Source organism: Pseudochaenichthys georgianus, chromosome 18 (genome assembly GCF_902827115.2).
Source record: "Pseudochaenichthys georgianus chromosome 18, fPseGeo1.2, whole genome shotgun sequence".
In the NCBI taxonomy this organism is placed as follows: Eukaryota; Metazoa; Chordata; class Actinopteri; order Perciformes; family Channichthyidae; genus Pseudochaenichthys; species Pseudochaenichthys georgianus.
Window position 1 is genome coordinate 22,522,649 of NC_047520.1, and position 24,728 is coordinate 22,547,376.

The 24,728-nt window shown below is 41.2% G+C and overlaps 1 protein-coding gene across 3 annotated transcripts in view; it reads right to left on the reverse strand.

The window, feature by feature from the left end:
* mllt3 (MLLT3 super elongation complex subunit) overlaps positions 1-24,728 on the reverse strand; it is a 93,817-nt gene that overhangs the window by 65,191 nt on the left and 3,898 nt on the right. For 2 of the 3 annotated variants that reach the window (XM_034106199.2, XM_034106198.2), the window contains exons 1-2: positions 24,201-24,313; positions 22,638-22,818 (exon numbers count right to left, since the gene is read on the reverse strand). In XM_034106199.2, coding sequence (XP_033962090.1) covers positions 22,638-22,818; positions 24,201-24,212 — 193 coding nt within the window. In that variant the 5' untranslated portion in view covers positions 24,213-24,313. Of the gene's footprint in view, positions 1-22,637; positions 22,819-24,200; positions 24,314-24,728 lie in introns of those variants that run through there. The other variant, XM_071206480.1, reaches the window with a different exon arrangement.

Below are 24,728 nucleotides of genomic sequence, written 5' to 3' on the forward strand. Positions count from 1 at the left end.
GTTCGGGTGATGCCTTTTCAAATGAGTGTGCAAGTTTGATGTATTGCCAGCCGCGTAACCAATGTTAGTTGAACAATGCCGACAAACAGCTTTGGTTCGGTCCACCTGTCTTTGTCCGTCATCCTTGTACGTAACTGCGAAAGCAAAATGTTCCCAAACCGGAGACTTCAATGATGCTGGAGGATTTTCGAGCTCAACTTTATCTGCGTTCGCCATTTCGACAGTTCCTCAAATTACTGACTACATTTGAACGCATCCCTCTGACCAGCTCGTCCAATGAAATGACTTGCTCGCTCTATGACGCGTTGAACACAATGGGAGCAAATTACTCTGAATGCTGCGACGCAGCACCTGAGATTACTTCCAAGAAGTTGTTCACGTTCTCAATTTTTTACGTTTAACGTTATATTCGTTCGGTACACTTCGGTACACACGTGTACCGAACCGAAGGGCCCGTACCGAATAATTTCGATACGGGTACATGTACCGTTACACCCCTATTAATCATGTCTCCCACAGTATTTTTGAAAGGCCCCGTTCGCGTAGAATCTGAGCGCAATCAGCACCTGCAAGGTTGGGGAGAGCGCAGCGTTTCAATCTGATCCGTGCTGGAGTTGAGGGAGATCTCCTCGATTAAATCAAAAAGGGTTTGTCTGCCGAAACGAAACCTCTCCATCAGTTCACTGTCTGAATAGATGTCCAGTGGGTTTGTTCGATCACGGACGACTCTCTTCTTAATGCCCTTTCATTGTTAAACATGTAAACAAGACGCCCTGCCATCGTTAATATCCTTCTTGCCTGTTTTACGTTACTATGGATACTAGTCTGTCTTTCCGATTTACGCCTGCTCCATACTAGGCGTAAAAGTTACACCCGGGCGCAACGCATACAGGGCTTAAGTCTAAGTGGTGCACTAGTCATAACTTTAGTTTGGTCTTAACCTTCGGTTCTACGTCGGACGTAGAGTTACGCCCAGCTTATGCCCAGCTGGTGCACTCCACTCCTGGTGGCTACCATTAGCAGCTAACTTTTGCTCTGCGATTTTTTACATAAAAATGGAATTATGGATTATAAATGAAATATTTTTTTATACCGAGACGTTAAAAACCTATGGATTAACCGATTCAGCCGCGTTTTTTCTCATTTTAATGCCATTGAACACGTCTTTTGATCAGATTGACAGCTACGGTGAGACGATCTCCCTAGAAGCTCCGTAAAAGGTACGTGTTGTGATGTCTGTGTTTGCTTCCCCTGTAGCGAATTCGGATGACTCAGTGATGATACTATATACCTAAATAATCTGTGGAACCTCAGCTTAATCAGATATCTTGTATGTGCAGCTACGATAAGTAATAAGGGTACTTTTATCTTGAGTTCTGTGCCAAAGTCCGTTAGCATTTTTCGCTCAGGGGTCATTTAGACGCTTCTTATGAGACTTGTGTTTTGTTTTGGTAAAAATGGTTTGTATCGTCAGTTAGCTGAGATTATTTCCGTTAATCTGGTATAACACATTAATGGGTTCTTAAATATTAAGAAGATCCCCTGAGACACAGTGTCGTGAAAAAAAAAGTAAAGTACCCGCCGGGACCTTGGGGCTTAACAGGTTAAAAAAACGCAATATATATCGCAGGGGAACAAAAAACCGCAATGTCAGTTTTTTTCATATTGTGCAGCCCTAACAGGCACCCACTGCCACTAACTCTGAGCTTGGCTCCCGAGCAGGACGTTCTCCTCGGTAGTCCACCAGCACAGCAGATGAAAAACACCCACCTCTCCGCCTCTTCCAAGGGACGAGGGAACCGTGGGGGGGGGGGGGTCTGCTAGAGGCTCCTGCTGGGTGCACTGTCCTGCGAGATACCGGGACCTGACTCGGAACACTGTTGTTGTTGTTGGCGGAACACATCAGCAATGATGCGGGGGTGAGCAGGAGAGGTGGGGAGAGGCAGGGCTATGGCGTACGGAGCCGGTTGGCCCCCCAGAGCGTTTCGTCCGCAGATCTACCCATCTTGGGACCCGTTATCGTTTGAGGGTTCCGTTACGGCCTCGTGTGGATGAACCGTCCATACAATAGAGAACTGTGGCGGATACAACCCGTTCCTTCGCCGTGTAAACCTGGCCTTAAACCACAGGTGTGAATGGCTTTTATTTTAGCATGAGGACGGTGGACATTGAAAGCTATAAGGCTTGTTTGAGACAAGCAAGACCTGCGCAGACCTGCGCAGTTGCGATCAACGTCTTGCTAGTGCGTTGCATGATGGTTAGTCATTTTGTCCGACTTGCTCTGGAGGCTCGCCCACATGAGACTTTGAAATCTCGCGGAACAAAGACGCCCGCAGCCTTGAGAGCGAGGCGAGGCGAGTTGGCGCAGCTGCTCTCCACGAGCTGCGGAAGCTAAATGCTTGATGGGAAACGGCTCGCTGGTATCTCGAGCTGAGCGCTCATTGGTGGTTTTTACCACGTGCTGCTGATGAAACTCTCCAATTGGCTGGCAAAAGTTTGTTGTTGTTTTGTGTCAGTTTTACGTCGCCACATCCATTCCCATTTTTCATCATTGTTCCACAATGTTTATCATCATGAAATTAATATCTATATATTTTATACTATACTGCTTACCGTTTTCATACTTTATATATCTTAGCATATTCATACACACTGTTCATACTGCTCACAGGCTGATATCTAGTGTATTCATACCCCACTGTTTATTCATCATTCAATTCATTCTATATGTTATTCTGTAGATTGTGTACATTACTTTCCACTTCACTGCTTGTTGCACCTGGTTAGAAGCTAAACTGCATTTCGTTGTCTCAGTACCTGTAATATGTGCAATAACAATAAAGTTTCTCTTTAAGTTAAACCAAATCATTAAAATAAAATCTATTGTAATGATTTGGTTTAACCTTATTTATTGAATACATCATTTAAAATGGCAAGATTAAATCAAATTACATCCATGTTGTACACATAAAGCTTAAAGTGGCAGCTAAAGAATTAACACAGCAGCAGGTCTGTTCAATGCATGCTCATGAAGCTTCATGTGTGCGGATCATCATGTCATTCTCCATACAATACATGTGGGATTTCTATTGCATCCACTTCATCTGCAACGAAAAACGCCAACGCAATTTCCGCCATTGCAAACCCAGCCAGTCAAGCCGACTCCGAGTCCGAGCTGTCCGATTTAAGACGAGCTTTTTGACACCTCCCCCGGCTGCGATCGGCTACTCTCGTCTACTTTCGAGGCGAGCCGCAATGTGTCTCAAACAAGCCTATAGACTGTAGTAGTGAATCCCCTGGGGAGCATGATTTGACTCAATAGGGGGTAGTTTCACAATGTTCTGACTTTTTATAGACTAAACATATTAACGCAATACATTGTCCTCTGGGAGCAATAAATATCCACAGCAAACTCAATAACGTTTTGAACTAGACTGATTCAGAACTATCAGTAGTACTTATTTAAATGGTTCAACAGTACCAAATAGCATTGTCATAACATTAACAGATGCAAAAGAAGCACGCTGATATTTGTAAAATACAATGAAAAGCTCTTTGTTATACACCAATATGTTATTAGTATTATATATATCAGTGGCGAACCGTCAGGGCCTTCAGGTATTCAGAGAATACCCTGGAACACTCAGATAAAACAAACTTATATAATTATATAAATAAAATGTATATAAAATGAATAAATGAGAATGGTATCCGTGTTGTTGATCTGTAATATTACAGTGTTTCGTTGATTTGTTTGTCTTTCTCGGATCGTGCACTACGCATTTCAGTGGTTTTGTGTTAGAAAAGAAAGAAACCGATCTTGCATATATATATATATATATATATATATATATATATATATATATATATATATATATATATATATATATATATATATATATAGGGGTGTAACGGTACACGTACCGAAATTATTCGGTACGGGCCCTTCGGTTCGGTACACGTGTGTACCGAAGTGTACCGAACGAATATAACGTTAAATGTAAAAAATTGAGAACGTGAACAACTTCTTGGAAGTAATCTCAGGTGCTGCGTCGCAGCATTCAGAGTAATTTGCTCCCATTGTGTTCAACGCGTCATAGAGCGAGCAAGTCATTTCATTGGACGAGCTGGTCAGAGGGATGCGTTCAAATGTAGTCAGTAATTTGAGGAACTGTCGAAATGGCGAACGCAGATAAAGTTGAGCTCGAAAATCCTCCAGCATCATTGAAGTCTCCGGTTTGGGAACATTTTGGTTTCGCAGTTACGTACAAGAATGACGGACAAAGACAGGTGGACCGAACCAAAGCTGTTTGTCGGCATTGTTCAACTAACATTGGTTACGCGGCTGGCAATGCATCAAACTTGCACACTCATTTGAAAAGGCATCACCCGAACGTGAATATCACCGGTACCAAAAGACTGAAGTGCAAACCCAACTCCCACTAGCATTTAAGCCTCCACCACTCGCAAAAACTTCAGACCGAGCCAAAGCTATTACAAACGGCAAATATCCTTATCTTGCCATGTTAGCAAAGCGCTACCTGGCTGTATCTGCTACCTCTGTCCCAGCGAGAGGGTGTTCTCCACGGCAGGAGACATTGCTAGTGCCAGCAGATCTGCCCTTTCAGCAGCCATGTGGACAAGTACATTGAAAATACAATGACAAGCAAGTCCTAATGTCAAACTGGCTGCTTAGGTACAGTACAGTTCAAATACAGATTATTTCAATTCATAGAAAAGCTGCACCTTAATGTTTATTTTATTATATTTTATATTTATTTGAGTGAATATTCATAGTTTAATAATAATTAAAAACCCAAAACTAATAGTTTATGTTTTGTGAGTACTAGTACAGTAAAGTTCAAATACAGATTATTTCAGTTCATCGAAATGCTGCACCTTAATGTTTATTTTATTATATTTTGCATTTATTTGAGTGAATACATTATTCACAGTTTAATAATAATTAAAAAAAATATATGTTATGTTTTGTGATAATTTTTTCAGCTGTACCGAAAACGTACCGAACCGTGACCTAAAAACCGAGGTACGTACCGAACCGAAATGTTTGTGAACCGTTACACCCCTACTATATATATATATATATATATATATATATATATATATATATATATATATAGAGAGAGAGAGAGAGAGATCTATATCTATCTATCTATCTATCTATATATATATATATATATCTATATCTCTCTATATATATATATATATATATATATATATATATGGCGCTACCCGGCCTCAATAATATAGAGAGAGAGACAGAGTTTACACTGGCTAGTGCTGCAACAAACAATTATTTTGATTATCAATTGATCCTTTCATATTTCTCTTCCAATAATAGGAATATTTAAAAGTAACCGAACACAATTGCCAAATGAAGAAATCCAGACTTGATTAGCGATGATATAAAAATAAGGAAAAGTAGCAAATACTCTATTTATTTAATTGGTGAAGAGGGAAACCATGGCTGGGTTGCTGATTCCTGACTCAAATCTAGCAGCTATGGTGTGTCGAGGTGCAGTAAATAAAAAAAGGCAAATATTTGATGGCAGGGGCGAGTGAGAAAGGGTGAAAGAGCTGCTACAGCTCATATAAACCATGCTTCAATAAACCACTTCCTCCAACCTCCTTTCATTGACTGAAACCGAGGGAGAGCCGGCATTTACAGCTCAGTTCCTGTTATTTGGTGGTGGCTGCCCCGTTTATCTGTCACCCCCCCCCCCCCCCCATCCTTTCATGCCGGCAGCAGCCAGCAGCAGCAGCCGGCCTTCAGCTTTCATGGCTCTTGCTTTCTTTGTGTTCCATCTATACAAGTAGGTCTGATTTCGGAGGAATCGTAAAACAATTACTGGCAAATTCCTGCAGCTCTTTGATTTTTGCCAGACACTGGAAGAAGGAGGCAAGGAGAGGGGGGTCTTAGGACCTATTACCCCAAAAGTTGTGTATTTTCTACCAAAAAAACACTGCTTCCATTTGTACACACCAACTCTGAACTGCCAGCAAATGATCTGAGAACAAACTTCCATGCGTTTGATCACAGTCATCCGATGTGTTCTTTGTTTCATTAAAGCATGTTCAGTAAGGCTAATGCCCTGAAGAGGATCTTGCAGCCCTTCTGAAGATACTCCCTCCTGCTCCTTCCACAATCAAATAAACAACTTTGTGTTGTAATTCAAAATTGTCAAGAATTTAAAAAAAGTTCAGCAAACAAACACAAACTGTGGTGAATGCCACCTCGATAAACTCTTGAAATAGGAATCCGCAACTGCTCAAAGCTTTTGCTTCAATACGCAACAATTGTACAATTAACCAGCACAAAGAACACATGTCATGAAATCAGGTTATGCGTCGCTAGACAAAACTATTAATAGTCCAAGTCTAATAGTAATACTAATACTAATGACCAATCTGCATATTTAATCCGTCTTCCACCGATTACCCGGTCGCTTATTAAATCAGTGGAATAAATAATTGTTACTTGCAGCCCTTTGCTTTATTCAGCCAGGAAATCAGGTTTCTGTAATCCTGTACTTTAACTACGGAACACCAGTTGGAGCATCACATTAATGCAAAGAGCTTGTATTACCCAGCCAAGTGGAGACTTAAAGAGGAGAGAATAGTCAAAAGCAGAAAACAACATCTTTTTAGTTCTCAGCTAGTCTTAAGGAGATGAATATTATAGAAGTCCCTGTTTTAATTAAACCTAAACCCAATCTGAGTCCTCAAAGAATGTGTATCAGCTGATTCAGAGTCTGATCTCATACGTATTTACTTTAGTGTTGATGTGATAACAGCTGTAATTATTTGACATACCTTGTTCTTAGGAGCTACTTAATACAAACAATGTAGAAGTAACAAATATAAAGTTGATGGTCTTAAATTGTTGAAAGTATGAAAGTTTATTCAGGAGAGTATTGGCGTCTACATTTGGGAAAAGGCCATTTTCTTGAGAAAAGACATCTCACTGTTGGATTGCAGGTTTTTTTTTTTTACATCCAGCACATACAGAGCGCCATTACTATAAAATTGCAGCTGTGTTTGTGACAACGTGGCACACACAAGACTAAGTTTCACTTTGCCATCGGCTGCCTCAGTGCTAACGTACCAGTATTAAAACCTTGCATCAGTCAAACTCTGGTTTCTAGCCTCTAGCTGAGCACATTGACTCACGTGAAAAAACATCAACTCATTTGCGTGAAATATTCAATAATCAGACTGCTTAAGAACTGCGCACATACAGTTAGCGTGTGATTTATTGGCGAGTGTTGCAGTATTGTAACCACATGGTGAACAGTAGACTGTTTAACAGAAAATAAGTGCATCCTACACCCATAGGCGGCGCGTGAGGCTCAGGTTTGTGAAGGCTATATCACTTTTTAACCTGGCGCTACCCGGCCGCCTCCGGCGTCTATGGAAAAGAGATCAACTCAGTGAAAGCACCGCCTGCTGACCAATCAGAGCTCAGTGTGCGGAGTTTAAATCTGTCAAGTCATATTACAGGAGAAAGGAAATACAGTTTAAACTTCCGTATGCAGAGAAGACGCCGACGTGTCGCATGCCACTTCTCATTCATATCACATCATCAATCAGATCATCCATCATATCACATCATAATGTATCATATATTTCCTTATCTGAGTCAGCTTCTCGAGCCGTATCTGGCCGTGCAACACTTAGTGTCACACTCACATACTGTATGCAGAAGTATTATTTTAAGTAACACATTAGGTTGATGAAATACTCAACTCAAATGTAATTAAAGTCAGATCCACTCGTGTCTTAGATGGGGCAGTGATATCATAAAACTGTTGTACGCTTTCAAACACTCAGTAGTTTTTTTTTTTTAACTAGTTCTTATATCCACCTTGCAGGTGCAACTATGTGGCTTGTATCCTGGATTATATGTTTAAGTCATGGATGTTTAAAGTTAATATTTGTCTAATATTAAATATTAGTGAAGTATGACGGTGCGCTGTCAGTACACTTGTCCCTGTTTGTGATGGGTCAAATGTTGCTAACCCCGCCCCTTTCACATGAACGCGCTCTCAGCTGGAGAGAGAAACCCTGGCTTGATTTACCGAGTTGATAACCAGCGTCGTAGGACCGCATAGCGAGATCTCGTTTGTTAGGATTAGTTAAGATAACTCAAACATATCCAGGGTGTGTTGAACTGGCTTCGTAGTACAGGGCACAGGTGGCTGCATGGCAGCGCTAATGTCAAAGACAAACATTGCCTACACCTATTTCAAATGTGGCATTCTTCTCTGTAAAAGTTACTAGCAAGACTTCCGGTGGCGCCATGAAGGAGACAGGGTGGAAACTAGCTCGTCCAAAAACCAATGAAAACAAGCTCTTTAAACAATATTTAAAGTGGACCTATCATGCTATATTTGAAACATATATTGTAGGGCCATACCTATACAAAACATGTCTGTGAAGTTTTGTTTTCAAAATACCAAACAGATATGGCCAATGTTAGCCATGCCTCATTTCGCTGAATTTGCTCTTTTCCAGCCCTGTTTTTGAAAGGGCTGATTCTGCTTTTGTGGCAGACTACAGCGCCCCTTATAGGCCTGGCATATGTACTACAGCGTCTCCAGCGCTTTCGAGCGGTCTTTCATTCCCCTGATAGGTGGAGAGTTGCCCATATAGGCGGAGCTCCCCTTTTCTGACGTCAGAACACTTCTAATAATAATCAGCTCCATTGCAGCCCCGTTTTTAGAGATTTGGGTATGGAGGAAAAGAGAGAGGGTTGTGTTTTCTGACACTTGGCGAGTTCCCTGACACACCGGGGACACATATTCATGTATAAAAGACGTACACAAGTGCATTTTGCATGATAGGTCTCCTTCAAGGCAGTAACTTAACCTGAGACAAAACTTGACGGATACAAGTAATTTTTAAAAGGATGGAAAGAAAACCGAAACCTGGTAAGAAAAATATTGCGAGTGACCGACACAACGAGGCCAGAGATGAAGCGTGTGAGCGGAGAGGAGGACTCCGTGATAATGGCGGAGATACGCAAGCTGAGAAACGAGTACACGGAAGCGGCTAACGACAACAAAGAGGCTCTGACATGACTAGACAATGTCTTTAAAGAAATGGTGGAAAGAACAGCCTTGTTAGAGCAGCGAATGGTGAATACTGAAGAGAGGCTAGGAGACACGGAAGACAGGACGGCGCGGCTGGAACGATTGGTTGTCTTCCTGCTTCACCAAGAGGCAAAGTTAGCTGCCAAGTGTGTAACTCAAACATATCCAGGGTCTGTTGAACCGACTTCGTAGTACAGGGCACAGGTGGCTGCATGGCAGTGCTAATGTCAAAGACACAAACATTATAGGCTACATTATATTTTTATTTTACCAGGATGCAGTGACAAAAATATTTGGGACGGCTTAGCCTTCCCTAGCCTACAGTACCCGCCGCCCCTGATTGTCTGTAAAAAAACGTGGTAAAAGTTATTCTTTCAGTGAGACAACAGAGCAAGCTTCTACAGTTGCACTACGTTTTGTAACAGTTACATATTATTTTGATAATAAAATATATTTCAATGTTGATGAATTTCATACTGTTCATTCATAATCTGATTACAATTACAAAATAATTATATCTACAGCCCCTAAACACACAAACACACCTCTTTCATAAATAACACACTTAGTTCTGCAATAATATGTTTTATGTTTCCTGTCATTTTTGTTAGGAAAGGACATGCCTGAAAGACACGACTCATCATCTCCTCTTTCTCTGAGGGTCAAGAAGAACATCCAAGAGGAAAATTAAAAGCTGATGTTATGAGATTTTAAGACCAGTACAGGACATTCACTAAGAAACTACTTTTATTGTGAAAACAAAGATCTGCACACCGAATATTTTTGTAGTCTATCAGGACCATCATTTGTTTGTGACGCTGCCTGCACCTCAGAGAAGGGGTGGTTATAGTCAGGCTTATAAAGTGTGGCGAAAAACATAGTCAGCTGGGATGCATCTATTTCCACATCTACACCCCATCAGCTGATTATTTCCATTTGCCTCGCTTTATGAGCTTCACATCACCTGTGCCTTGTACCGCAGAGTTTGCAACGTCACAAATAAATGGGGCCAATCTTCAGTCCGATGTGAATGTGTAATCTAACATTTTCAGTAAGAATAATGGACGAAAGGAGTGCAAATACAAATACAATTTATTGAAATGTGAACCAAAAGTTAATCAAACATGTTTTAAATAAAAAGCACATATGGACAGAAGGTTTAAACCTATTACATGTATAAGTAAACGCATTTAGTTAAATAAAGTGACAGACTAGGCCTGTGCAGTTGGTATCAGCTTTGCCCAGCATGGGCTCCTCGATCAGGCCTGGTCCTCCTCGCTGATGAAAGACCCTCAGTCCTCTCCAAACCAACAGACAGGACGTCCATCACACGGAGGTTTCTCCCTGAAGTCTCTGCAGCTCTCTGGACACCATGCTGTCTCAATCCGTCCACACTGAATATGAAAATAATAAATGCTTTAGACAATAAGAAACATAAAGTTGACTGTTGAGTTGCTCAGTTTTTTTAGATTGTCAATACTATTACTGTATAACTAATATCCCAGGTTAAGAGGCACCTTCAAATAAAGATTGGTATTTAAATACATTTTGTCTCTTGAATTGTTTGTCTAAAGTCAAGGATCTAGAACTAGTACTTGTAGTTTTAATGATACAGTCTGGTTATTATGCTGTTTGGAGGAGGCATCACAGGTAAGAGTACTAACTAGCTACCATCACATGTACCTTAGCTTGACTTAAATGTATTAAACGTAGAGTTCAGTGATGGCAAAATATAAATAACTAATGTCATGCAAACATATTAATATTTGCTTGATTCCAATGTTGAATTTAGCACAATTGCATACAAACATTAAGGGATTTTAAGATTCTGAAGTCTTCGTTCTAAATAGAAAATAGCATGGATAATTTACAAAGGCTTTAAAAACACAGCAGGAGCCCAAGACAATTATAAAACTTACAATTATAAAACATTATTTCAGTACAGTTCAATTGGTTTTATTTTCATAAACGGTTATCAACCGTTAGTGCCAAAGCAGTAGGCTATAATATATGAATTACTGCTGTATAGACTACAACCACTACTTGTTTAGCTAGCATAAACTCAACCAAGCTAGCGTTAGCTGGCTAACTGACGTTATTTTGCGGCTAAACTGCACCATATAAAACGGTGGTCTTCAAAGCGGATTTAATCCTCAATCACAATAATAATATTCAAAGTAATACTGGGGAAGTAATGGGCAAAACTTACCGTTGATTGACGCGCCATGTCAGCGGACTGGTAGCGACACTAACCGTTAGCCCCGCAGTCATCCGCTTTGACCTGACTGTGACTTACCCGAGCCTCCTCGTTCTCATAGCTCCGCTATGGTGCAGCATTTCGATGAACTGAAATAATCTGTATTTGAACTTTACTGTACTAGTACACACAAAACATAAAATATTAGTTTTGTGTTTTTAATTATTATTAAACTGTGAATATTCACTCAAATAAATATAAAATATAATAAAACAAACATTAAGGTGCAGCTTTTCGATGAACTGAAATAATCTGTATTTGTACTGTACTGTACTAGTACCTAAGCAGCCAGTTTGACATTAGGACTTGCTTGTCATTGTATTTTCATGTTTTTTTAAAGAAAGTTGTACTTGTCCACATTGCTTGCCGAAAGGGCAGATCGGCTGGCACTAACAATGTCTCCTGCTGTGGAGAACATCCTCTCTAGGGACAGAGGTAGCAGATAGCCAGGTAGCGCTTTGCTAACATGGCAACATAAGGATATTTGCCATTTGTAATAGCTTTGGCTCGGTCTGAAGTTTTTGCGAGTGGTGGAAGCTTAAATGCTAGCGGGAGTTGGGTTTGCACTTCAGTCTTTTGGTACCGGTGATATTCACGTTCGGGTGATGCCTTTTCAAGAGTGTGCAAGTTTGATGTATTGCCAGCCGCGTAACCAATTTTAGTTGAACAATGCCGACAAACAGCTTTGGTTCGGTCCACCTGTCTTTGTCTGTAACTGCGAAACCAAAATGTTCCCAAACCGGAGACTTCAATGATGCTGGAGGATTTTCGAGCTCAACTTTATCTGCGTTCGCCATTTCGACAGTTCCTCAAATTACTGACTACATTTGAACGCATCCCTCTGACCAGCTCGTCCAATGAAATGACTTGCTCGCTCTATGACGCGTTGAACACAATGGGAGCAAATTACTCTGAATGCTGCGACGCAGCACCTGAGATTACTTCCAAGAAGTTGTTCACGTTCTCAATTTTTTACGTTTAACGTTATATTCGTTCGGTACACTTCGGTACACACGTGTACCGAACCGAAGGGCCCGTACCGAATAATTTCGGTACGGGTACGTGTACCGTTACACCCCTACTGCCCAGTGATATGGACAGAAATGTAGCTTTCTTACTAAGAATTCTTCTTCTAATTGCGGAAAATAATTATAACGTCTCGTAGCTGAAGCCGCAGCACCCCAATATAATCCACTGGAGAAACAGGGTAAAACATGTTTATTTAATGGAGAAAATCACAGCAAGACTACAGGCTGAAAACTGACAAATTCGAAGAAAAATGGTCCCCATTAATACAAGAAACACCAGATCTTATTTATTTTTCATTTATTTGTATTCACTGCACTTGTACTTGTTTCATCTGGATGGTAAAGCACTGGCTCTTACTATCACAATGGTTCAGGTATTGTGTGATCGTGTTTCCGAAGAGGGGGAGTGATAATGTCTGCACAATATAGAAATTGATAACATTAAGAAACTGTATGTCCTTTTGGTGCCCGAGGAGGGCGTGAATGATTAATCCTGGTGTACAACAGCTGCAGTTATGTAAGCATCTCCATGTATGTTCTATTGATGATGATGATATGTATGAAGAAAAAAAAAAAAAGGAAAAAAAAAGAAAAAGTTACTAGCATTGCACTACATGAAGTTAGCTTTATGATGATGTCACTATTGCTTCCTTTTTGAAACATTATCCAGACAAAAGAAACCACATATGCACACATGTACAGGAAAGCATCCTTCATCTCCTGCAGGATATCAATACTGCCATCATCAGAGCTCAGGAAGATCCCATTAGCAAGCCACAGCACAGAAGAGAGGAATGCTGTGCAGCTTCCGAGACATACTTCAGCCCGGGATCTGTATCTTATGTGTCGTGTAGGTCACTGCAGTGACTTGACTTATGTGGCATGTCCAATGAAGCCGGAGCAGAAGATGAGGGGAGTTAAAAGTTGTCTGCAAGTCTTTCACAGAGCTGAGGAGATGGCCAGAGGCTAACATGTTGGCCCAATCATTAAGGCATCAATCTCTCTCTCTGTGTGTGTGTGTGGTGTGTGTGTGTGTGTGTGTGTGTGTGTGTGTGTGTGTGTGTGTGTGTGTGTGTGGTGTGTGTGTGTGTGTGTGTGTGTGTGTGTGGTGTGTGTGTGTGTGTGTGTGTGTGTGTGTGTGTGTGTGTGTGTGTGTGTGTGTGTGTGTGTGTGTGTGTGTGTGTGTGTGTGTGTGTGTGTGTGTGTGTGTGTGTGTGTGTGTGTGTGTGTGTGTGTGTGTGTGTGTGTGTGTGTGTGTGTGTGTGTGTGTGTGTGTGTGTGTGTGTGTGTGTGTGTGTGTGTGTGTGGAGTTTCTAATGTTGCCAATCTGGCTGACAGAACAAAATGCTCGTTCTTTGAGGAAAGAGATCCTGTAAGTGTGAGGAAGTCGTTTTGTTTGTCTCAGAGAAGGGATTTTGAAGAGCGTAAGACATGAGGTGTAGAGTTAGAGCCAGAGCAGCGGTGGGCCAATAATATTTTGAAGAAGATATTATGCTTTATTGGTCTGATTTTTGTATTACTTCTGAGGTAACTTCTCTTAAAGAATAACAACTGACAAAAGCAGACAGGTAGGAGAAAGTCCTGATGGTTGGAGTCTTATTTTCATGGGATCACAAATAGATCACAGTCACTTACAATTTCCTCTACTGGGAATGAGCTACGGTTAAACTTAGGGGTCTTCGCTCATTCTCAATATAGAATATGGATAAAATGAGATTTCTAATATCTCTAACAGTTTGCGTACATGTTCTGAAATGTTTGCTATAGAAGGAGTTTGTTTGCTTTGGCTTTGTTCACCGTACGAACCAAATATTTAATGTACAATCAGGCTCATGCACTCTAATTGGGTAACTTTAACTTTGCACTTGTGGCACAATAACTCAGTAAAGCAAGCTCCCCTAGGAGAGCTTTGGCATGAGAACATTTGCGATCCGTTAGCCAAACCATGTTGAGTTAGGCCGGCTGTACAGATCATTTAACTATCTTAAAAACTTGAGGTGGGAGAACCTTTATCATTGGGGGATGATCTGTTTCCCTGTCAGTTACAGGGCTGCCGAATGTGTACGCATTGTTCAAACGAGCACAAGCTGCAGTACACCAGGAATTATCTAGCGCCTTGTACAAACCAACAAATGCTGCAGTTGTCAAGAAATTATTCGCCAACTGTATAATTTAGCAGCAGGAGTGATCTCCTGCCCTTTTTAAACGCTGCTGACAGAGACTTGAAAAAAGACTTGAGAACTTTGGTTCCGCATTAAGTGCATCGACATGCCATTCCACATGTGGCTGCGTGCACCAGACCGTGAAGGATTCTAACAAGAATTGTAACAGAGCAACAAGCTGCAGTCCAGAAATAATGACCAGTGCCCAGCAGCAGCTCTCACTAAAGAGTAGCGTGACATGGTCCTTGAGAACAGAGCCAGGCCGGGAAAGCTCAAACACCACATCATCTTTTTCTAACACAAGATATCTTCCTTCCAATTGTTTTCCTACCCGGCAACAAAGAGCACCATAGTCTTGGAAAACCTAAAAAGGAACCTCCGCTCTTTCCTCCGCCGCACAGACCAAAGCTCCAAAGCTCTTTTCACCGAGCTAGCCCATTTCTTTCCCATTACACCGTCTTACATCTATCCATAAAAGTGACAATCCTCTGAAATATCACAACCACCTTTGAAGAGAAGCCATCTCCAGAGCAGATGAAATGGCAGCCGAGGCTCCAAATGAGGTGCTTAAGCAGCATGAGCCGCTGCCGCCTGTTGCCAACATAGCACCCCCTCACTGGTTCCAAAGAGCATCTTTACCTCCATTTGTTCAAACGGCATTGCCATTAGGCTATCACCATGGCAACGTCTCAACGCTGGCCCGTTAACCGCATGGCAATAACGAAGCGCAGTGGCAGCTTTACTGACTGATTCGTCATTAATCTTAATGTGTGTCTGGCAGCTTCTCTGAGCGGAACAACAAATCACTGAGTGTGGGAGGAAGTCACTGCTTCTCATTCCAACGGCTGCTGCATGCTGGGACTGCTGCACCCCGGGTGACATGTTGGCAAGAGGATCAATCTTTGGGCCAATAGGGGAACAACTGATGTGGAAAACATGTTCCTGTCAGCTTTCCATATGAGCATACCTGCGGTCAGCATCTTTACAACAACACACGCCGCGTCAAGGAAACCTGCAAGTGAGCGAAGATCTCAGTGCACGTGAAATATGATTATAGCTCTTTAGTTCAACCTGCGCCCTTTCTTTGAAATCCTGACGGGCCTCTGGGAGCCAGGGGCCACATGAATAACGCCTTCCTGCCGGGCTGAGTCATGAATCTTGAAAAGTTCACACATTTATCAAAGACTGATGTCAGGTATGCGAGGGAAGATCCAAGATCAAGACTCTTGAATTGTACTTGAATGCATCAGATCAAAAGGTTTTAAGGATTCGGTTTTGTTTCTAACTTAAGAAACGAAATGCAGGCATTGTGCTGACGGGGAAACGGGAATAGGTCAACCCATATTTCTCAGTACATTTTGTCCATTAGCCCCATCTTCCCACACATTATGCTAAATATCAGATTTCCAAAGCTCCAGGATAAGTTACCAACAACAGTTACTTTCTTAACATTAAACATATATCCTTGCTGTCCTTTAAAGTCAAAATAAAAAAGTAGAAAAGCTATCAAATGTGATCCAGAGTCCGATCACGGCACAGACTGTAGGTCCAAATACCAAATGTTAGCAAATCAATTCCTTTTCACAACGTGTTTAAAGGGTATCTAAGTGATGGTGAGTTACTATGCGAGACATGCAGGTGAGTGAAAGCACGTCCTTCCAAAGTGAGGGAGTGATGCATTCAACTGCTTTGTAATGGACAGCAGAAAGATAGGAGTGTGGACCTGGCCTTGACACCCCAGCTGTGGCCCTGCTGGACCCCGAGAGAGCGTGTGTACCCACAGCGCCGAGCACTTTCCACACGCCTGGCTCATTTGGATTTTTATCAAGTACATATTTGAGGTTCTATTTGAGTATTTTCATTTTCTTTATACTTCTACTACATTTTCAAAGCCAATTTTGTACTTTTTACTATTTATTTTACAGATTTAAAATGACTTTATAAATTCAGATTTTGAAACACAGAACTTGGGAATAACCTTTAAAATGTGATTATTTGATATATATATATATATATTAGTGCTGTCAAAATTATCGCGTTAACGGCGGTAATTAATTTTATGAATTAATTGCGTTAAAATATTTAACGCTTTTAACGCATGTGCAGAATGGCCCGCCCCATACGTGCCACCAGTGGCAGCGCCAGGGTATGGCTGGGGTAGGCTACACCCATACCAAGAAATGGCTTAGCCCCACCATGAGACATGATGTTAAAGTAAGCAAAATAAAGTCTGCCAACTCGCGGAGTAAATTGCACAGACAGCAGTTAGTCAGATTGATTGCAGCCACGGTTTTGAAAACTTTTGTCACGTAGTGATCGTCTTCTCAATAGAACATCTTTGATAACGGCGTGGTGTTGTTGCAGGAAGTCCCGACGCAGAATACTTTTGCTGTAGTACAGGGCAGAGCCATATAATAGTAATAATATGGCTCTGGTACAGGGGTGCACAGAACTGGTACGCAGGTTATGTGCGTAATCTGAAATGCGTACCGTCACTTGTGTCACAAAGCGCATTTGCGTACCGACGTACTTGTGAAGCTTTTCCAGAAGGCGGTTAGATCACCGGACGACAGAGTCGGTCTCCGTGTGCACAGACAGGGCTGCTGTTAACGTCGGTCTGTACAACGGAACTGTGCCAAAACTACGCCAACCGGCTGCGGAGGGAGACCCCCCCCTTCACTGGAGAACTGCGCTAAAACAGCTGATCACAACGTTCACACTCTGTGGTCACGAAGTACTCCACTAGCCCCCCCCCTGTCGACTTTCCTGAAGTACTCCCCCGTTGATAGAAATCAACACGTAATGAATTAAGACCCCACGGTTTGATGATTGATAGGTGTGTGGGTTGTCTTTCATTTTGACACACAGAAAAATGTTATAATAAACATAGATACTGTATGTTAAATGGATATATCCGCCTTCTTTCATTTATCTTTCCATTCCCACAACAATACATAAATAAATGGCATATTTTGGACATAGTTCGAATGGTGATTAATCATGATTAATTAATTTTTAAATTGTGATTAATCTGATTAAAAATTGTAATCGTTTGACAGCCCTAATATATATATATATACAATCCTTTGGTCATGTCAATGTCATTAGATTCATTGACAACAAAACCATAGGAATGGTGAAAGAAATGGTTGATGAATAAACAAAGGATAATTAATAGTCAACAGTTCAATAATCTCATAATAATACAAATCATTTATCAAGCAAAACCGCCAAACATTGTCTGGCTCCAGCTTCTCATTCTTAGGGTTCACTGCTTCTCTTTGCTCCGTATGTGCACACTGAATGTCTGCGGGTTTCCGAACAACACCTCATTAGGAAGGTGGTGTTTGGGGGAATGTGAAGCATTGCCCAAACCCAGTTAGTTACTGCAAACTGTCAGATTTCTTAGATGAAGCAAGGCAGAACAAAATGAAATCTTTGATTAAAAGCAGCCTTCATCACTAGCTGTAGTCACACTAGAGCTGCATCTTATGCTTGTAGTGGCTATTGATTAATATCAATGTTTTTTTGATTAATTGTTGAGTTTATCAAATGTGAAGAAAGTGTGAAAGAAATGCAATTCACAATATCGCCCACAATGAAGTCTTCCATGAGCGTCTTCTGTCTGACCAACAGTCATACACCCAAGGATATTCAAACCATCGTCATACATGACAAAGAGAAGCAGAAACTTATTTCATTGGCTGAATGTTTTGCAGTTGGTCAAGGGACTCAATGATCGAGTGAAATCGTAGCAGTCCTTTGAATATCAGAAACATTTTTGAATTAAAATACGACATTTCAAGTCTCTCGTTTGTCCAGCCAACGCTCTAGAACCAGATACTTCTGGTTTGTTCAAACAAATGACAAAGAAAAAACAGCAGCTCCTCACAATTAAGAGGTTTATTAATTCAATCTCTATTGTCCATTTATTTAATCTGAAATAACCTTCACCTGGACATAGGATTCTGAATCTCTGCCATTATCATAATACTCGCTACCTACATTTGAGTTTGAAAGAAATACTCCTCTGTTCAGCAGAGAAAACAAAGCACTGGAAGCCGCAGGAACACTTTGACTTCTCACTAATTACTTCATGGCTTTGTTGATATTCAATACTGATAGGCCGTAGAAAGCTGTAATTGACCAATCAGTTCTTCATAGCAGAACTCTGTATGCACTGACCAACTGAAACGTTGACTTTAATTAAATGTATTATGTCACCAAATAACTATTAGGTTGGTTGAAAGCAATAACTTTAAGTTGAACCCTTATCTTTTTACTGCCATTGAAACTTAATATTATTGCTTTCAACTAACCTAATGTTTATGTGACATACAGTACATTTAATTAAAGGCAGTTTTTTCAGTGAGGGTCATTTAAAAAAATGATGACCTGCTCCCTTTACATTATCCCTCACAAAACACCTGAACTTAAAATAATATGATATGAATGTCACATAATCTAAGGGTATATAAAAAGGTCAATTTCATCTTAAAATACTTTATTCTCAATCAGGTGGAGAATAAATAATAAATAATTTCCTCCAGTATTTGTCTCTGATCTATAACAACACTTAAGCAGCTCAACGATATACACTTAAGAACATCTGAAGAGCCAAAAGAGCAGGAAGCACTTTGTCACCCAGCCTTCACACACTGGAGAGATCTCCTGTGTCATGGCGTGAGACTTATGAAGGGTAGGTATTCTCCTGCTGGGCGGAAGGTTCTGGTCTTCAGCCCCACATCACATCTATCAGGACTGGACCACAACAGGTGAAGGGAGGAGGGGGCAGAACCAAACCTCATCTGGTCTGTTGTGTTCAAAGACTTTTAAAGATCTCCTGTCATGCTATTTTTAGGCATATATTATGGGTCTCAGATATATATACAAATATAAAAAAAACATGTCTATGATGTGTTTTGCTCAAAATACCAAACAGATCATGCATTTGAGACATCCCTCATATCGCTCTGTTTCAGCCCTGTTACTAAAGTGCTGATTCTGGGTCAGTAGCTGCTGGCCCCGCCCCCTTTGGAACACGCAGGGACACTGCGGCACTCCGGCAAATACAGCTAAACGCTGCCTTGATGAAACGCCATATCATGTTCCAAACCACATCAAGGATTATTTCTGAAACAGTATGGAGCTCAAACTCTTTCCTCTCTCAGGTTTACCACAAGGCGAGTTTCTTTTATCGTTTCCTGCTTCTTTACACACTCTTCAGTACATCGTTAGCTCTGAGTGTTAGCGCTGCTCGCTAATGTAAACAAAGACTATATTACGTCCAAAACGCGTTGCACATTGTTTCCGATAGTGCCGTGGGCGTAAAGCCAGCACACATTTCAGATATTACGTCATATTAGACACAAATCTGGATCAGCTCCGTTGTTCCCCGTTTTTAGAGATGTGGGTACGGAGGAAAAGAGAGGGGGTTACTTTTCTGACACTTTGTGAGTCTCCTTACGAACCTTTGAGGCAAACTGATGGGAGCTAGGAGCTGGATGTATACCCCGCTTGAAGGCAGCGGGTGCATTCATGCATTAAGTGTCCGAGTTTATGGATGCAACGTCTCAAAACATGTCTTCTTTTAAAACGCATCGCAGTCCATCATTTTTAAACTGGTAATTCATTAAAGTCATATCTGTACTTGACACATTCTGACTTCAGACCCTTTCCACCTTCTCAGAAATATCAGATGTTGACAAAATAAATCACGTTGGAGAATGTTGCCTTTATATCTACGACACCAACGTTTGCAAATACAGTAAGAGTCTAGTGATCTTTATGGTGCATGGAAAACATATTTGAGCCAGTGGTTTGTGAAGAGAAGGATCTGAGCTGCAGATAAAGCCCGATGGAGAGTCATTGCATTTCAGATGATAATAAGATTTAAGAAAAAATAGCAAAAGATTATAATTATTTTAAGCAAATACGGATTTGTTCTCATTTGCAGAGCTCGTTATATCTTCCATTATCTTACTCAACACATGTTGTAAACAACAATTGTAAAAGAAAGGATCAATTGTATTAATAAGGTAAAACAGGAATTTCTGTATTTATATTGCGATTAAAGGTGGGGTAGGTAAGTTTGAGAAACCGGATCGAGATCGCTAGAATTTGAAAATACACAACCGGAGAAAATCTGCCACTTCCTCACAGAGCCCCTCCTCCAACACACACGAACGCGCACATGACCAATGAGGGCAGAGGTAAGTTTGTGCCCCGATGGAAGGCTGACAGGCAGGTAGGCTTCTACAGATGACATTTTTTAATGAATTTTTTGTCAAAGCACTTCAGATATTCATTGCTTTCGGGATGTTAAGAGCATTCCATGGAATATAACACAAAGTGTATCTCGAGCCGGTTTCTGAAACTTACCTACCCCACCTTTAATGTCATGTATTCCCTGATTGACAATTGGCATTGTGATAAATGATTACTAATCATAGGAAAATATGACAACATATATAAAGACAACATAACTCTTCACTAAAGTGATCTAATGGTTTTTTCTGCAGCAAGTTCCATTCGGTAAGGAACTCATGGACACAGTTAGGAACACACGACATGAATGGAGAACAGATTGTTGGATAGGACAATAAATATTCACAGCCCGACATTCATTAATGTCAACAAGCTGTTGCTCGTGGTCGTACCGACTTGTATTTCTCACTAATGGACACTGTAGTGGTCCTAATCTACATAAGGGAAAAAACAGAGAGTTAGCCACAATATTATTTCATAGGGTGAAGTCTATAAATCAAATGTTTAGGTGAAACCTGACTCCTATTTCATCACATGTGGAGCAACAAGAGGAATTAACCTTGGACTGATGCCAAGCGTTCGCCTCATAAACAAAGCCCTTAAACTTACAAAAGGCTGAAGGGGGGTCAACAACCCTGAAGCAGAACATATGATGTTTGATCCCTTCCTGGCCAGATGCTGCACGAGGACTCCTTTAGGGACACACACCCTGCATGATGGTCTGCAGAGGCCCTTACACACTGAGGGACTCTAGGACAGAAACATGAGCAGTGATTGGCCGTCGCTCCGGAGACGACTTTCAGAAACCAGACAGCTGGCTTTACAAATCTGACCGAGGAAGAAATGTCGGACCAAATTCACACACATGTGACTTCATCTCTGCACACCAACCAATCAGAATGCAGCATGAGATCACTCAGAATACACCGATTAAAGAAACGCCCATACACATTCAGATGCCATGTCTGTCATTGCACATACTTATTATGTAGCATCATTCAAAGCAGCAGTTATTCATCCATCATTCAATGAATCGATCAAAAGGGAACTGATCTACAACTACTTTGATACACACGGTTTCAATATGTTTTCAGGCCAACACACTGAGCTGTTGCTGCTCAGCCGCTCAGATGTCAGGGTTTGAGGTTCGACATGTTTAATGTTTAAAACTGGACACAGCATGCAACAATCGGCAATGTTGGCCTTATCGCAGTGTTTCCGTAGCGTTAGCAGCCTACGGGTGCATCGCAGAGCATGCTGGGAGACGGCACACGCTCATAATGCAGAGTCTAACCTGATCACTGGCATGGTTGTGCTTGCAACCAACCAAAACCAACACATCAATGATCTCCTTCACAGGACCCACATCAAGCCGGGCTCACTCACATAAGGGTTCGTCTGACTCATCAAATGTTTCACACCAACTCATACATTCCAAATTGCATCTAGAAGAAACTGCAAGATGTCAGTCGTCAAACAGACAACAAAACACAATTATATGCATTGGTGCAAAAATATTTCCAAGTTTCCATTTCCATATTCTCAGTCACACATTAAGTTATTTGCCAGTATTTGTGACAAATGATTTGCAACCGGACAGCATGCACACTATTGCTGCTCATAGATTTCAAAACAACTCTCTTCTCGTACACTACAGGACACTTAAAGAAGGAAATGCATTCTTTTCTACATGAGCACTGGATGCCCAATACCTATGTCTGTCTTCGGAAACCAAGCTGCCTGGTAGACATAGAAGAAGCCGGTGTAACATCCCAAGGGACCAACACAGCAGGACTGAAAGGCGTCTTACCTCTCTTTGGTTTGGAGAAGCTTTCGTGCAGGTGAAAAACCACTTTCTCCACAAAGTGCTGGATGTTGCTCTGCTCCGGGCCGCGGACAAACACCATCCAGTCGTGGGTGAAGCCTTCCACGGTGGGTTTCTTCCTGACCTGGGCACGGTGACCGAGTTCTAGTTTCACCTGAACAGCACCCTGCAAATCAAAAGCACGCTGGGCTCAAATCCAGAACAGTACACACAAAAGATGCACACTATTACGCATGTTGGACAGTATGTAAGAATGTGTAGCCCAGAATCTGCACGATGAAAGATTAAAACCCTATCGCTGGGGTTCAAATCAACACTTGTCCAGTATACCATACAGTCAGTGGCCTGCGTGGGTTCCTCCTGCTAACCCATCTCATCTGATCAGTCAATTACATTTTTAGACCCTACACAAAAACACACACCTGCATGACCATACGTTTAATTATAGGCTTTGACATACATTAACACAAAGGTGGGAATTCATTAAGTACATTTACTCAAGTACTGTTCTTAAGTAACATGTTGAGATACTACATTGCATGCTACTTTGTGCTTTTACTCCACTACAGTTCAGAGATAAATGGTGTACTTCTCCTCCACTACATGTATTTAATACCTTTAGTTACTTCTCAGATGTGGATGAATGATGTGAAATCTAATCAAGTGTTGAATCAGACTTTAGTTCCACCTGGAGTAAATCCACCAGCTACCCTGCAGTCTACAAAGTACTTCAGACTAGCTGCACCTTCACCAGCTTTGAGAACACTTTCATGATCAATCATTATAAAACATATCATATATATTATTCTGAAATTACTTTTACTGTCGCTACTTTCACTATATTTTGATGATTATACTATTCTACTTTTAGTTGAGTAACATTTAGAATGCAGGACTTGTACTTGTACAGGGTACTCCTACTCTCTGGTACTTCTGATCCGAGTACTCTCCCTCTGTCTGCATGTCTTCCTCCTGCAGCAGAACCTCATGCAGACTCCATTCAACAATCTGATCATTTCATTACATTTTTTTTGGATTGACTAAATTACACACCTGCATGAGCACGCCGTTTGATTATAAGCTTAAGCATACATTTACATATTAAATATATACACCACTCATTAAGTAGCCAAGTTACCATTTCCAAAATCTTCATATTTGTTAAAATTGCTCCCGTAGTTTTATACAAAGTGGTAAAGTGACCGTTACATGGCTTTAAAAAGTAATGAAATAACTAAAAGCCTCAAGAAAGTTGACATTTTACCCAATTAAAGTGCTACGTTTCGGGTGTAGCATTATGCCGAATAGCAGGACGGACTGTAGCCCTAATTGGAAAATGCTTTTCGGAAATTATCAAACGCATTTCTGCAGGTAAGGAGCAGCACATGAAACTGGCAGGTTTCTGCATTACACTGGTCATTCAGCACGCAGTGGCTCTTGCTAGCTGCAGGGCTTAAATCCTCGTTCCGGAGTAAAACAGCCAAATGTCCAAAAAAGATGCTCCAATGGTACCGGGCTGAAAAGCTAATCTCCCGACTGGTTACTCACCGAGTTGGCCATCCTGGAGGCCCCGTGTTACTGTTATTTCATGGAGAATGAGTTCTAAATGAGAGGAGAGGTGAGGACAGTGTGCCTGTGACGGCGGACATGGTATCTCCTGACTGAAGCCACACTCAAGACTTGCAAAGCCTTGCCGGCTGTCAATTAACGAGAATAACCGGCAGCACTTCCGCTGTGGACTTTCAAAATAAAACCCCTGCAGTGCGGCCCTTCTCAGTGTGCCGCCCTAAATATCAGAACAAGATCTCTGAAGCCATTTCTCCGTGAAGGGACATGGTGTTTGGATTTGATTTACTCTAGTCTAGACCATGGCTCCAGAAATAACAACATAGATAGATAGATAGATAGATAGATAGATAGATAGATAGATAGATAGATAGATAGATAGATAGATAGATAGATAGATAGATAGATAGATAGATAGATAGATAGATAGATAGTTTATTAAGTGTAATTGCAAAGGGATTGTAATTACAAACATGATGCTCTAAATGTTGGGAATGGGAAGGAGTTCCT